We start from the raw sequence: 16,310 nt of genomic DNA, 5'->3' as shown, positions 1-16,310 counted from the left end.
CTGCAGCCGCTGGGCTCGGACAGCTCGTTTGAACAGGCGTTGTGGGGGAGCTTTGTGGGGATGGGGGTTCCCGAGGGGGCGGCTTCTCGCCGGGAGGAGAGGGGTGCCGGAGGGGTGCAGCGGGTGGGGGCAGGCTGCGGCCCTGTCAGGGCGAGCTGCGAGGCCGGGGCCCTTGGGTCAGGCAGAGGCCGAGGGGCCTCCGGCCACGACCAGGCCCAGGCTGCGGGGTAGGAACGCGCCGGCAGCCAGCGCTTGCCGTGGAGCACCCTAAGGTAAATCACATTCCTTTCCCGATGAAGCGATGCTGTGCCTGTGCACCCTTGGCAACCTGCTGCCGTCCCCCGGCCATTCTACTTCCTGCTGAACTAACTGCCTGTGACTTTTGACCAAGACATGGCAAAAAAGACGGGTATCTACTCTGGTTGACATGTGGAGGAGCAAAGGCACACGTCCAAAGAGTTCATCGAAGTGTTACACATTAGCTCAGCAACTACAGTTCTCCTGCCAACAAAAGTTGGCTGCGGCCCGCCCCTAACTACCACCTTCTCCTCTTCGGCACACAAAATTACGCTGCTTTGGGTAAGACCGCAGTACTGTTACTGTCGCTGACACCAGGGGGAAACCTTGGGTGGGGAAAAGTGTCTAGTGAAGATACAGGCTTGTATGGAGGTGCTAGGCAGAAGCAGTTTTTCCATGCGTATACCTGCAGCACGCTGCTTTTCTGGTTTATCAATGCCTGAGATGTATTCATTTTATGGAATTCTTACAACGTAATTCATGACAGTTCACCGTATGATGATCAAGATAAAAATTGTTATCTGTTTCTTCAGTATAGCATAGCTTGTTAAATCTTCACCATCCCGATGCTTACAATATAGCTACAGTTTGTTTTGCCCATTTTTTCCCCTCATCTGATAGCATCATGTCTGGATTTCCTGATTTAACTTGGAGTAAATATCTAAGTTACGTTTATGGCGTCGTATGTTAAATTCAGGCATCATTCAAATTTCTTGCCCTCTAATTATTCTTTAGGATGGAGATAACCTATACGTTCAACATCCATAATAAACAGAATCATTTAGGTAGGAAGGGACCCCTTGACATCACCTGGTCCAACCTCCCAAGGTTGCCCAGGACCATGTCCAGTCAGCTTTTTAATATCTCCACAGATGGAGGCTCCACAACCTCTCTGGACAACCCGATCCAGTGTTTGACCACCCTTACAGTAAAAAAGTGTTTTCTTGTGTTCAGATGAAATGTCATGGTTTTTAATTGTCAGTGGATGCTACTGAGAAGAGTCTGGCTCCCCCCTCTTCATTTCCTCCCATCAGGTATTTATACACATTCAGCCTTCTCCGAGCTGAACAGTCCCAGCTCTCTCAGCCTCTTCTTATATGAGAGATGCTCCCAGTCCCACAGTCATCTTTGTGGCCCTGTGCTGGACTCGCTCCAGTAAATCCATATCTCTTTTGTAGTGGGGAGCCCAGCAGAGGACACAACGCTCCAGGTGTGGCCTCACCAGTGCTGAGTAAGAGGGGAAGGACCACCTCCCTTAACCTTCCAGCAACACTCTGCCTAATGCAGCCCAGGATGTTGTTGGCTTTTGCCGCAAGGCAACTGATGTGAACTCTTTTTGTTAAGAATGGAGTAATGTGACAGCTTAACAAAGCTAACTGTGGTTGAAAAAGAAAAAGTGGGTAGCTGTAGCTGGGGCAAGTATATCTTACAACTTTGAACACAATGTTCAGTTGTAAGGCTGTTTTACTTCTTTATTTGATAAGACTGTCCAGGACACTCAAAATGGCAGCCCTGTGACTCTTTCTATGCAAATTCTGCGTAGGTGGCAGAGCTGGACTATTACTGGAGTAGCACCAGAGTGTGTGCCTGTGTGCCTGTGTGCTTGAATTGCTGTGTAAGAAGCTCAGAAGCAGAAAAAACCTCCTTAGGTGGCAGCCTTGGAATGGTATGGGAGTAATAGGGATTTGAGTTACTGGCAATAATGAAGGTAAGTCATGCCAGAAGCCCAATTAAAGCTTTTTCGGTTTTATCCTGCATCTCTGCAGCTTCTGGGGTTGTATAAGTGGGGAAGAAAGCGGCTGTGCATCTGGAATGCAGCTCTGGCTGCTCTGGTGGTGCCTAAGCCAGGCTGGAGTCCTGCTTTCCCTTTCTTGGTTGTGGACACTCGGCATGGATGGTAAAAGGCATGAAATATATCATTAGAAGAATCTGCAGTGTTGCCTCTAGTGTGTGGGTAGCGTTTCTGGAAGCTATTATGTGCAAAATCAAATTTCATAATAAAGCTGTATTTTAGTTTCCTCATTATTTTGGTTGCACAAAAAGATCGGTCTCTCAGAAGACCATCTGAAAGCCCCCTGGGAACTATTAGCATCCACACCTACAAATGTAAACAGATACTCAGCTGGAATCAGGATACTTAAATACACAATCTCTTTATTGCTGAGGTAAATGAACTGCTTTCTTGCTTCCCTGAAGAAGACATTTTATTTTCTCTGTGGCAGAAAGCAGGATGCTGTGGTTCCGTACCACAGATTAGAGATTATGCCCTATTCAAGTAAGAAGTAGCAGGAGAGAAATTCTTCATGAAAGTGATGGTGGTGGTGTTTGAATGTGCTTAATAATAAAGAAGGTATAAAATGCTTTCCTAACTCTGCAGTTTAAAGTAGTCCTTGGTGTTAGGCAAATCTGTACAACGAAAGCCACAGGGTTCATACAAAAAGCCACAAGAGCAATTAAGGAACTGGGGGGAATGGTCTGGGAAAAGGTTTGAAATAGTTGTAGGATGACTGTGGCACTTAGACTGGAATGCGACAGAGCTGGGCTCAGTTCTCTGCTCCACCACGGACCCTCCCCTGCCCCGAGGACCGTAGGCAAATCGCTTCTGGCTGGAGACAATAACCACTCAGTTGCGTTCACTGCAGCACCTAACTCGGAGGTGCCAGCCACCCAGAAGGAATCCAAGACCTAGAGCTAGGTCCCCACTCTCCCTGCACAGGGCACAGGGGAAGGTAGACATCTGCTGACCAAAAATATCCATGTGCTAGTGAGTGAGTGAGGAGCTGCTAGGAAGCGGTGGCGAGAGATGTAGGTCTTAACATCCTGCCCCTGCTCAGCACATATGCACCTGCCTGCAGCTGGGAAACCAAAGCCTTGTTCCACTTGGGATCCACAGCTCAGAGTTGTCTCAAAGAAAAGTGCCAACATCTGTTTCTAGCAAGGACTAACTGGGACTTGCTCTTTTCTTTAGCTGTCGAAAGGCATGTGAGACCAACACCTACGTTTTGTAAAATGGCCTATTGTTTAAAATACCCATCACTCTGGAGGCTTGGGTCCGGTGTCTTCCTCAGACTGAAGATTCAGGCTCCCACCCGCCACAGAGTGCCCTAACCACAGTGTGAGCCTGCGACGGTGGAGAAGGGAGGCTCCTCTCATTGAAGCCCTGCCACTATGGAGCAGACAATGGAGGGAGAGCAAGCGTAAGGGCAGACCTAATGGTTGGGGTGCTGGGAGAGGCATCCTAGGGCCTGTTTCCCACCCTGAGGCTTTGTTCTGTATTTTATCCTTTGACTGTTTGTCGTGGTTTAACCCCAGTCGGACCACACAGCTGCTCGCTCACCCTCCCCCACCCTGGTGGGATGGGGGAGAGAATCTGAAGAGCAAAAGTAAGAAAACTCCTGAGTTGAGGTAAGAACAGTTTAATAATTGAAATAAAATAAAATAATAATAATTTAAAAATTGCAATGAAAAGGAAAATAACTAGAGAGAGAGGAACAAAACCCAGGAAAAACAAGTAATGCAACCGCTCACCACCCACCAACCGATGTCCATCCCATCCCCAAGCAGCAATCGCTGCCCCCCGGCCAACTCCCCCCAGTTTCTATACTGAGCATGACATCATATGGTATGGAATAGCCCTTTGGCCAGCTGGGGTCAGCTGTCCTGGCTGTGCCCCCTCCCAGCTTCTTGTGCACCTGGCAGAGCATGGGAAGCTGAAAAGTCCTTGACTTAGTGTAAGCACTGCTCAGCAACAACTAAAACATCAGTGTGTTGTCAACATTATTCTCATATTAAATCCAAAACACAGCACTGTACCAGCTACTAGGAAGAAAACTAACTCTATCCCAGCTGAAACCAGGACACTGTTTAATAGAAAATACCTAAAAAATGCCTCCATCAAGGACTGAAATGCAGCATTCCTTCTGCAAACTGATTGCCTAAACCATGAGGATATGGGTTCACACTTTTTCTCCAATTGCTTGGGTGCTTATTCTTTATTTCACAGAGACAGATGGAGTGAGGCTGGGAAGATTCTTCCTGGCCCAGCCTATTAGGTTTCCTGCTGGTTAGGGTGTAGTGCTGGGAGGTGGGGATCCCCTGAGGAAGGATGAAGCGTTGAACTTGTGTTACTCTCCTTATGTGAAGATATTTTAGGCAATTAGGCTCTTACGGAGCAAATGGGTGGCAAACCCACCCGGAGGCCTTGCAAAGAAAGCAGCCAGTCTTGCTGGTCAGTACTGCTCTTTGTGCACGGCGTGAGGTTTGCAGCCCCCAGTGATGCGGGGTGTTTGCGAGGGGAAAGCTCGGGCCCTGATGGGGCCTCTCACAGGGGACCAGGTGTCCAGTTGTTTCAATGGCCTGTTCCAGGCCTGCCCCGAAGCAGAAATGTAGGCGTGCAGAGAAGGCTTAGGTGCAACAGGGAAAAGCCTAGTGAGCAATACCTCCAGATCTGGGCAGCAGCCGAACAGAGACTGTTTGGATCACAACTGTAAATATAGGCTTCGCATTTCTACCTTCTAGTGAGATCTAGCCCTTTTTCTCCATGTGCCGCCTTCATCTGCACGGTGGGAATAAGACTAGATGTTTCCCACAGCAGTAGTGAGAGATTATGTTTTTCTAGACAGTATGAGGATTGGGGTCACTGAGGTATTGCGATAGCTAGAGGGTCTTCTCGATGTTTTGCTTAAATGCTTGCTAGGTCACTAGGATGAGAACTACTGACAAATAGCAAAAAGGTGTAAACAAACTTGCTGAGAAGAGGTAAGACAGGGATGGGATGTAGTGCAGTTTCTACCAACATATTTTCATGCATGTATGTCCCAGGAATCAAAGCAGAGAACAAAACTGAGACACTATTTCCTGACTGTCCTGTGGTGTCCAAAGACAGGGCAGGAATCCGTTTTAATATTTTATTGGTGAGATGTATAGTCTAAAGTGGCTGTAAGTCTTCAGAATATAGAAAAGATTAATTTTCTTCTTGCATTTTCAGTGGATTTAAATTGCTGAGATTTAAATTTACCTAAAATAGCCTTACAGAGCATCCTTACCTGTACAAGAGCTAATTCATCCAACTTTATCCCTCGCAATGGCTGACTTTTCTACTGACTGCAGCACTGAAAACATTTTCTCAGTGCATGCTGGGGAATGTTCTGATTACCTGTTTGTCTCATGATGTGCCCTATACTTTGTTAATCTAGGTTTATTATGCTAAGACTTTCCCAGCAGCTTAGAGCTAATGCAGTGGATTTTAAGGGTTTACACAGCAGCAACTCTTTCAGTAGCCAGAGTCACCTCGGCAGTTTGGTTAATTCAACAGGATTAAGCTTTCTTAGTACTTGGCTGCTACGGGGGTAGGGAGAATCTGTCCTACCCCAGCATCTGTAGTGCATGTAATGTCATACAAATAATTTTCTTGTTATGGTCTGAAAATCATACCAGCATTCTGGTTCCTTAACAAAGTCATTTTAGTTCGGGCTGTTCCTTCTCCCAGCCGTTACAGTCACCCTCTCTTTATTCCTTGCCCTCTCCATTATTTCCCTGATAAAACCAGTCAGTCTGATTCGGCTGGATGGATCCTCTGTGGATGTATGAATACTTCTTTGAAACCAAGTTCATTCAAGGTTGCAGACCAGTTTCCTTTCATTGTCTTCTGAGACTCCTGGCTCTGCTCCTCCGCTCCAAAAGCAGATGCTGGCAGCACTAAAGACACGCAACAGTCACAAGATAGATTTGAGAGGCTTTTGGAAATGTGGTTGACATTCTGGCAGGCAAGACAGCCCCATGTTGTCTGAGTACTGATGTGCTTTTTGCCCCTGTGCTGTCAGGCAGTCATGCAGGGGCAGGTACCGAGATCTCAGCAGCCAAAGATGTCAACAGCCATGAAAGGGAAATGGTTAATTTCCTGGCAAAGCATTATTTCAGTTTCTGTGGCTGAAAATATTGAATATGGCAGACTGATGAAAACAGTTCATCCCTGAATGAGAGATGTGAGCTTGAAGCGGATTGTCCGCTTCTTCTGTTCTTGGCAGGGGAAGGGGCAGTCACTGAGCTGCAAACAGCTGCTTCCAGAAACGAATTTCATCAAGGCTGATGTCAGGACTTGGCTAAAGAATGGCATGTTAGCTGCAAAACCATGAGCCTAATACAAAAAGCTGCTTTCAAATTTCAGCATACTAACTGCCACAGGCTGTTAGGCCACACGATTGCAAGATACATCTTGTGCTGCATATGAGGAAGGTGAACGTGTTGCAGCATCCGAGTGCTCCTCCTTGGGTGGGGTGGGAATGGGGAGGCCGTATCTAATGCCTAGAGGGAAAGACCAGGTCACGTAAGCTCTAGCCAGTTTGTCAAAGGCCATGCCACCTAAGCAGAAGAAATACCAGTACATGTGCCTAAAATTTTAGACACACTTACTGCCTATATTTTGAACTCTATTCAGCTACTCAGAAGCACAGGTGAGGCCTTTCTGGTGCTGTTAACACCTCAACTTCACCAAAGGATGCAGTGCTGTGGTGCCAATAGAGCAACACTAGCAAGGCTGAAGCCCACACACTGCCAACAATTTGTGGTGTGAGCAGGGATGAGCCGCCTGTTTTCCTTCTGTCTCGTAAAACCATGAATACTTACACCCTGCTGGGGTTTTGTGTGAAACCTGGTCACAGAGTGCAACACTACCACAGCTCTGTAAAAGGTTGTTGTAAAGACTTCTGGAATCTCCAAGCATGGACTTGCAGAGCGCCGTCACTGGGATCATTCCAAATAATTTGGCTCCATTCTCAGAGTGGTAGCAGACCTGGGCCCAAGGTGACGGCCCAAGATGCACCTATGCTCTTTTCCCAGCCCTATTTCAAAATAACACGGGTCTTTTCTCCAGACAGTGGTCATTTAATACCCCAATGGATATTCCCACCGCCCCCTGGTATTACTGTTTAAATAAATAAATAAATAAAGTATGCATTAAAAAAAGTGTATCATTACATCTTCTGGGAACGGGTACAACCCACAGAGAACCTCAATTTATTTGGCAGTGCAAATGTCCTTTTCCAGGTGCAGCAAACCAAGGACAGGGCAGCTACTGTAGAAGAGGGTTATCAAAGCAAGGGCAATGGGTGCTCTGAGGCAAATTTCAATATAGATTATCTGCTCATGCCCGTAGTCATGTCTCCACTGTTTTAGTTTTCAAACAGATAACCTATGTTATGTACATTAAAACACGGTAATGGAATCAGTACTCTGTATCTTTGAAGAGGACAGTCTCATTTGTAGCAACATAGTAGTGACGTAGCTGAAAATGGGCCTGTAGAGGAGCTTGCAAGTGGATTAAATACTGATGCGGCTGCAAGTCCTACATTACTGACAATCCATATTGACCCTGCCAGGCTTCTCAGTATCATGGGCTACAACACAGGAAACTCAGCTTCACCTCAACTCCAGCACTCATTAACAACGCAACTATAGGGAATTTATGTGAACTGCCTCTGCTTCAGCCTTTGAAGACAAACTATGGAGAGTAGAGTCTGGCCTTGTCTATGTACGAAGCTAAATGGCACTCACTTGCGTACCCTCTGCAAACACATTATCCAGCCTACAGGAAAATGCAGGTCTTGGTAACTCCTGGAAGAAGTGTGGTAGCAGACATTAGCATCCCCTCTCCCAAATACAGTATGCAGATACTGTCAGGTTGGGATACATCACAACACGCTGCTGTGATTTTTATTGTGTCCTACTCAAGGTCAGGAATAAACCAGAAAGCTGTGCTGAACCCCAGCCCACCATGTACAATGGCCTCCTCAGGACTTGGCTCTGCCCTCAAGAACAGAGGTCAATGCTACTGAGAGCTGCAGGAACTCTTTGTGAATCTGTGCATGAATTCTCTGCTCCTGCAGTCATTACTCAAAATAAAAACTGCCTTTGGGACTAGAGACAGCAGTATATAGTTATACCTAAAAACCACTCACTTGAAACATGTCATGAAGCAGTAATGTAGTTTTTTTGCTCCTAACTCCATGTTTCTTAAAAAAAGTTGTGGGAGGGCAGGAAATGCACCTGTAACATGAGATGGCTGGGAAGGGATTAGTTGCTTCCCTTTGCTGATTTTCAGGCACATGCGTGTGTGTGTATACTTTATGACTCATTAAAGGTCCCAAAGGAGTTGTTCTGAAGGCTGGTTTCTTTCAGATGTCCAATACAAAGGTGATCTTGAGGGCTCTGGAAGAATTTCTAATGTCAGAAGATGTGATATCAAGAGCAGTGAGATATTCAATGCTGAGCATGGAACAGTGGAGGAATTTTTTATAGATGGTTCAAAATACAGTGGTTGTTTGCACTGGTCTAGTAACTAATTCTGTGCTGGTTTTTAAGGAGTAACAAGAATATTGTTCCTAGAGATGTGGGTGTATCAGGGATGGTTAAAAATTATGAAAGACATTAATTTGAAGTAGTAAGAAAGCTGTGAAAATTCCAACATCATTCAACGAGAATGAAAAGGTTAAGGGGGAAAGGAAGCTTACCTTTCAAGTATCGTAATTTCAATTTAAAAACCATGAATTTTGGATTCTCTTCGTCATGTTTGTGTTTCAACTAAATAGGATGAAACAATTTTACTATACAAATGAATAAAGTCTAGATTTGTTATCACAAGAAATTTTTAATATGGTTTGTGACAAGCAATATCAAAGTTATCAACTCTCAAGCTTCATGTTCTGAAACCAGACAACTCTCAGCAACAAAAAAAGTTGTGCACTGATAAACATAGGAGGCATATTGTATTTTTTAATTAAATATGAAAACATGAGCTGTGTACATTATTTTTTTCCCTAGAAAACACAGCAATTTCAAAAGTTTATCATAAAATATTTTCATGAAATGAGTGAACCAGCAAACACATGCACTTGTGTGCCTTCCCCCCTCCCAAGATAAACGTGATAAAGGAGACATACGCAAATGTAAAAGTTAACAGAACAAGTGGTGTTTTGTTGTTGTTTGGTTCTTTTTGGAAAGGATGGAATGTAACATTGTGCTCGACTTTCTATGTCACAACAAAAAATATTTGGTGCGATATTTTAACATTTTAAGTTTCAATCTGGTGGAGAAAAATACCTTTTTCTATAATAAAATATGTCTGTTCTTTTTAAAACTTAACTTTTTTGCACAAAATAATTTTGTAAACTGTCATTTCAAGGGCAAGGTAGGCGGTGCCATGTCAATATCCTCCCCCCCACTTAAAAATGTGATCTGTTATCTGAAGCAAAACAGGGAAACACAAAAAAGAGCGGAGCAGAGGCTGCTTTGCAAAGAGAAAGAAGGGCGTGTCGGACGGGGGAGAGGGGAGGGAGCGTGTGGTGGGACAGATAAAAGTTAAAGGTCACTTTCACCGTAGAGTGCCGTGGAGAAGGACATGTAGTCCAGGGCACCGGGTACAGCATCACGGCCATTGTAGGGTGCCATTCTAGCAATGCAATATTCAGCCTGATCAGGAGGCAGTTCCCGCCGTAATTCATCCACAGTGATGTAGTTCTGCAATGAGGACAAACGATAAGGCGATGGTTACTTCCAGAAAACTGACCTTCCTCAGAGGGACAACCACCCCCTGTCCTCCCAGGGCAGCAGACAACAGTCAGGGACAGGACCCCAGCAACTAGACTCGTACTGCACACCCACACAGGGAGCTCTCTGCGCATATGCCTTGGGAGGAAATGCAGTCACTCCCTACCATTTGGACAAGAAAATGGTTTTTACAACTGAGAGAAAGATTATTTTTGCAGGAGAGATGCTGGCACACCTAAAGAAAAGACCTAGGGGTAAGTCAGCTAAGTTGTTCGTGTAAGACTGTGTCTTCCCGTTGACAGTGGAGGTCCTGCTGAAAGCAAATGGGAGGAAGCAGAAATTTCATTTGGATCCTGTCCCTCACAGGCACAGGGTAACAGCTGCTTGTGCTGCTTGGGAGTTGCTGTTCCCTCTCTTCAGACTAAGGAAAGGAGCCATCCCCACTAGCTCTGGTTGGTGGCACCAATGCAGACAGCAGACAAGCAAACACTTTGTATTGCTTCCACAGTTCCCCCAACAATCCTTGCCTTTCACAGCAGACATTTTTAGTAAGCAAGCAAAACTTCTTATGTAAATTTGGCTTCTGGAGACTCACTGAGCTGAGCTGAGGTAGCTTGGCTTCTTTCCATGCAGTAAGTAACAATAGCTGCCTGTTTGCTAACCAGTATGTTGTCTTTAGCTAACTGACTCATGGGCATCTGCAGTCGTCTGAATAATGGTTCAGGTTTCACACCATCTCTCCCTCTCCTGTGACTTTTCATTCCCCCCGCCTTTCAGTTTAATGATTGGAGTGAGTAAGAGGTATTTTTCTTCATAATGAAATACTGTCTGATTCATGTTATAGTCACTAGAGCATATTAAATACTCACAAATATACTTAATGTACTGTACAGAGTAAAAGAGTTAATAAGTGATACTGCATCCAAAAGTACCTATTTATTCAGTGATTAGCTTATCTGAATAATGTGGAATTTTCAGGCAATAGGACTGGCTTTAGTCAGGTACATGCCTAAAGGATGGATATCATGGGTTTCTACATTACAGATTATGAAAAGATTATTAGTGAAACATGGAAACCAGTACTGGATTTAAGGGTAACTCATTACAATCTGAGAAATGGTATCCCACATTTCAAGTGAGATGAATAAAATCATTAGCAAATATAGAGATATATTAATATTGCATGTACATATTATTTGTTCAATTACATAAAAGATTAGTGGGGAATGTTATATAAGAAAACTAAGATTACATAATTTTATCAGCTTGTTCCACTGATGATGCAAATTTAGAAAATTAATACTTTTAGTATCATCCTGTGAGTTTTCCTACTTTCAACCAATTTCTATGATTAAAAGATTCTCTTCTTGCAGCATATCCTCAATGAAAGTCTACTACTAATTGTATAACAACTGATAGTGACACATGTATATCTGAGAAAGATCATCTCAAGTTTACAGCTGTCACTAATTAATAGTTTTTCAAGACTAATCAAGAACCATCTATTGAATTTGTTAATACATTTTAAAATAACAAATCACAACCAAGCTCTTAATTAAATTTTTAAAGCAAGAGTGGGCAGCCAAGTTCTGACTGACAGCTGAACAGGACTTTCAAGTGCCTTGGCAGGCTGCTCATTAACCCACACTTTAGCCCTGCACTCCTCCAGCACTGCACAATGTTCCTGTGAAAATACCCTCCACGCTACAGAGTGCTTCCCTCAACACTTTCTCTCGGAGACCAGAGAGAAAAAGGAAAGCAGGAGCAATGCAGATGCAGGAAAGGAAGGTGGGGAGCCTGACCTTATCTCCAGCCAGGATCTTGAAGGAAGCCATAACCTGGTCAGCAGTATCTGTATCTGCTGTTTCCCGGGACATGAAGTCGATGAAGGCCTGGAACGTCACTACACCCAAGCGGTTAGGGTCGACAATGCTCATGATGCGGGCAAACTCTGCCTCTCCCTGGAGAACAAGACAGTCATGTAAGCCTGGACATTTAGGCAGCAGTGCTATGAAAGTGGGGAGAAACTGTTCAGCAGCATATCCCACAGCTAGAAAAACAAAGCCAAATAGAAACCACTACTGTGTTTTTTATCAGGTTATTCTTTTTTACCTTGCTGTTAGGTACAAATGCTTCCCACTCATTTGTCCTTTGGAATAAAATAATTCTCAGCTGTGCTCTAGGATAACATCCAGCTCCACCTAGCTCTAGGACAATGCTCCTATCAGGGAACAATATCACACAGACTTCAGGGGAAGATGCAAATTTCTCTGTAATACATGTCATGCTAGACGGCTGTAGCAATATTTGAAGATCTGCGTTCATCAAATCCTTTTACTTTCATTTACTAAAAGAGAACTTTTACAGTTCTTTTCAGCTGCCAGAACAGAAACCACCAGAAGAAATGTCTCTGGGGTCTTTAATAGTGTCTGGTTCATCTTAACAAGACAGACTTTGGAAAGAAGGACTTGCATATCTGGAGTGGCCCAGGGAAGTAGCCTTTACAGCAAACATCCTACAGAGAAGTTTGCTACAGAAGCCAAAACCTTGTAGTGTAGTTTTCTGCCCCCCCCCCCCCCCTTTTTTTTTTCCCCATATAAACAGAAGAGCATCTATTCTCATCTCTGGGACTCCTTCCTCCCCAGGTAAGGAGGAAGGGAGAGCAGAGCCGAGTATTCTCCTGGGAACAGGCTCTTCAAACACATCTAGAACAGTATACCTTCAAGAGTAATTAAGGTATCTAATCAAATGTTACTGCACCTTGGCACGCTACACTGAAGAGTCTGTATGTATACTGGGCTGATGAGTAAGATGAAGAAACACTGCTTTGCCTGACATCAGCAGCAAATATACTGAGAGTACAGCTGAATATTTTTGCACTATGCTCTTCTGCCCTTTGATGAGCATCAGTCTTTGGTGAAGCTCTTCCTGTTAGTTATCGTGCCTCTCAAGGTGCCACATGTTACTGTTCTGAATATGCAGGTACCCTGGTGAGGGAAAAGCTTACAGGGAGGATGACTGGAACTTGAACTTACTTACATGTACAGGAAGAGAGATGTGAAATAAATGGTAGGAATGAGTGGAGCAGCGTTTGAGTGTATTCAGAAATCAGGTCATGTATACTTCCAGATGAGTTCAACTGATACTTAGGGCTGGGGAGGTTGTGTGTGCTGTGCAGAGTGCAGGTACCGATACAAGGAAGTTGAATGTTTCTTCCACTTGTAGCTACACAGTTTGATAAATATAATTCTTATTCGAAATACACAGGAATTAGACAATGATTTCAATTTTTTTTACCTTCAGCTACTGCTGAGAGACAAGAATTTTACATATACAACTAATACTAGATTTAACATCCGTTACTGATAGTCCTGGAAAATACGACTGTATTTACCTTGATTCACTACACATTCTCCCTTTATTTTTGATGGTGCCTACAAGAATCACTTTGAACAGAGTGAGAGGGCTCTACATTACCATATTGTAACCCATGGAGATAAGGCAGGCTCGGAAATCTTCACAATCCATCATACCAGTCTTCTTCTACAGGGAATGATGCAAAGACGGAAAAAGCCAAGAGAGAAAAGGCAGACCAGTCCAGGGAGAAATGAACCCACAGGAGACATTACAAAGAATGAGTTTCAGGGGGGAGGAGATGGAAGGAAGGATTTACAGGACAATGAAAAATAATAGAAGAAAGGTAGTTTGTGAAAACATGAAGAAGCAAAGGTGTTTTTGGAATAGTTTACACACAAGGAACATATTGATGATGAAAAAAAGGAATGAAGATATCAAGCAAGACAGATTGAGGGATGGACAAGAAAAGGAGCATTAAGTGACACAGAAGTAAATGGAATAGTTTGAAGACATAAAAGGAATGCTCCCAAGACAAACAATTAGGGAATTAAGAAGGAATAGATACCAAAGTACATTTAGAGAGGAAGTAGTATAGAAAAGTGACGTATATATAGCCAAACACAAGAACAGGAATGACAGATGGATTAAGACAAACAAGAAAAGAAAGGAAAAAACTGTTATTTTTTCACAGTTTAACATCTGGCTGTGTTCACCACTAGCATTCAGTACCTGTGCATCGTTTCCAATATCGTAACCCAAGCTGATGAGACAGGCTTTGAATTCCTCAGGGCCAAGTGTGCCGGAGTGGTCCTGGTTATGCGGTGTGCCAGGCAGCAGGACATGCAGTGCCAGTGGGGTGACGGTGTGGGGCAGAAGGAAGGGAGACACAGAGGAGATCAAAGGGAGGTGGAAGGACAACAAACAGGTGCACCATGCAGTGGGTGAGGAGAGAGGGAGAGGAAGAATGACATGCAGATAGAAAGACAGGGAAGAAAAATAAAAAGTGCACAACATTAGATATCACAATGACATTTCAGGATGTGCTAAAAATGCTCTTGGAACAGTTCCTTCTCAGAGAGCTCGTCACATCTTGAGAGCATTTGAATGACAAAAACAGTTGATGCTCAGAAGCCTCAAGATCTCCATCTCCCAAGTGAATTACTTGCGTCACTGCTTGTTATCCATAGTGCCAGAAGCCCTGTGTTTCACTAGTAACCTGGAGTGCAGGTAAGCAGGCAGAGGCAGAGGGAAGCATTGCCTTAATCTTCCAGTCAAAAGTCCCACTAAAGGAGTAGGTGAGGGCAGGTATGTTTGGCAACACACCCAAGGAAGCTTAGCTGTCAGGGCATCCCAGGAACAGACAAGGAAAAACAGCTGAAGCTCAGGGGAGCAGTGTTACGGCTGTATTTATGAGACCTCCACGTGAGGTGGAGCTTTGACTGGTAAAGCTATTTCAAGTGCTCAGCTCTGCAAACAGCACTGCTGTACAGCACAGCACAACACAGCTTGGCAGCTGCTCTTCCCTTTGCTCATTTCCCACTCCCCCCGTGTTTGGATGCACCCATTAAGCTATACACAAGCTACCACAGGAACTGAGAATCCACATCCACCCTGCAGAATTTTAGCTCAGGACAGCCCCCAAGCACTGAAGAGCTCCTGCCTGCCGCCACCATCTCTGGCCAGATCAAGAAAGCTACAGACAGGATGGTGGGGCCAATTCCAAGCGACTTTCCTCAAAAAATCAGCTTTTAAAGTCAGCATTAAGCCTTCATAAATCAAATACACAGTTGAAGATGGGAAACCCATGTTCTCTCTGCATTATCGTTCAGAATGTTGTGGAGGAAGGGGCAAACGATATGAAGGTCAAAATATAAAATCTGCAGGGCTTTATGGGTCCCTCTGCTAAGAAAAGAAGTGATGGTTTTTGTTTTTCTTAGGCAGCTAGAGAAGGGCTGCAATAGCCAGTGTTCAGCAATCTGAAAGCGTTGCCAATCTCTGAGGGCAGGCTGCAGCCCTGTTCTCTGGAGACCTTGCTGGTGCAGCAAGTGGTGAAGAGCAACCTATATTTGCATCACTGACTCAGTATCTCTGCAGGCTGCTCATGGATTTCCAGACAACATTGAAGGGGTTGATAATGGAGCCGGTTTCAGGCTTGGGCTGCTGCTGTCTCTGCTTCCCTGCATGACACCTTTGTGATTCAGGTTGTAGACGGAAGAGCTGCAGACAGGCTGGCAAATTGAGGGTCGGGGAATTTCCTTTAAGGAATTCCTTTCTTATTCACCCATTAGTGCCTTGGCATGTATTTCCACAGTAAGGCAAGGCAGTCTTTACATCAGGGTTTATCTACGTCATGCAGTGCTGTGGTGTGTATAAATCCTCCTGTTTGCTCCATACAAGAGCAATGCTGGTTTCTTCAATACACGTTTATGTGATGGTATGTCAGTGTGGAGGACAGTTGCTCCAAAGAATTTTATAAATCAAGACAATAATCTGCTCTCTGGAGAAGATGAGGTAAAAGTCTCATTTCCTAAATAAGCCTTCAAATTTTTCCATACTTTAGCTTTATCAGGAAACTTAGCAGTTTCTTGTGAAGATATACTTCTCCCAGCCTAATGATTGCTTAGCAGTCTTCACAGGAATGACTGCTCTGCAGGAGTGGTGTTTTTAAGAATGAAACATCTTCTATCGATCTAGTTTTACCACAGTGACTGTTTTTTATTGCACTGTCCAGTCTACATGGAAGCTTGCAGGTTACCAAGCTGCACTCAGCACTGACTTACCCTGTCGAAATGGTTGAAAGAAGCCCGGAACTCATTCATCTGTTCCTGGCTGATTCCTTTGGCATCACGGGTCAGAATCTGGTTTTCCACTTCGTTGATGGTTCTAGCAATTGTTGTTAGTAACTGTTCCCAGCCCACTCGGATATGCTGGAAAAAGAGGACAGGACAATTTTTAAATTAACAAGTAGCTCTTCTGCCCCTGAGGCCAGTGGATCGAATGTGCCACTTGTTGCAAATTCCTGGTGGCCAAGGCAGGAGAAGTCCATTTGCTCAGAAAAGCTTCCTTCTCATCTGCAGTGTGAGCCAACCAGATGTTTAAAATCTGAAATCTGA

General features: G+C 44.3%; 1 protein-coding gene and 1 long non-coding RNA gene across 4 annotated transcripts in view; one reads left to right on the top strand and one right to left on the bottom strand.

The window, feature by feature from the left end:
- The first annotated feature begins 113 nt into the window (after positions 1-113).
- Positions 114-3,160, top strand: LOC140652603 (uncharacterized). Its single transcript, XR_012042874.1, has 3 exons — positions 114-579; positions 1,170-1,331; positions 1,476-3,160. It is a non-coding gene; the product is annotated as an uncharacterized lncRNA (long non-coding RNA).
- A 5,761-nt stretch (positions 3,161-8,921) lies between these two features.
- The window catches only part of ACTN1 (actinin alpha 1), a 92,558-nt gene continuing 85,169 nt past the window's right edge, over positions 8,922-16,310 (bottom strand). The window contains exons 18-22 of one of the 3 annotated variants that reach the window (XM_072863555.1): positions 15,978-16,124; positions 13,927-14,007; positions 13,318-13,383; positions 11,643-11,801; positions 8,922-9,810 (exon numbers count right to left, since the gene is read on the bottom strand). In XM_072863555.1, coding sequence (XP_072719656.1) covers positions 9,652-9,810; positions 11,643-11,801; positions 13,318-13,383; positions 13,927-14,007; positions 15,978-16,124 — 612 coding nt within the window. In that variant the 3' untranslated portion in view covers positions 8,922-9,651. The remainder of the gene's footprint in view (positions 9,811-11,642; positions 11,802-13,317; positions 13,384-13,926; positions 14,008-15,977; positions 16,125-16,310) is intronic. The other 2 variants (XM_072863553.1, XM_072863554.1) reach the window with 2 other exon arrangements.

This window comes from Ciconia boyciana, chromosome 6 (genome assembly GCF_034638445.1).
Source record: "Ciconia boyciana chromosome 6, ASM3463844v1, whole genome shotgun sequence".
Lineage (NCBI taxonomy): Eukaryota > Metazoa > Chordata > Aves > Ciconiiformes > Ciconiidae > Ciconia > Ciconia boyciana.
Note: the sequence above shows the minus strand (reverse complement) of the source record. Positions and strands in the feature narration are given on the sequence as shown.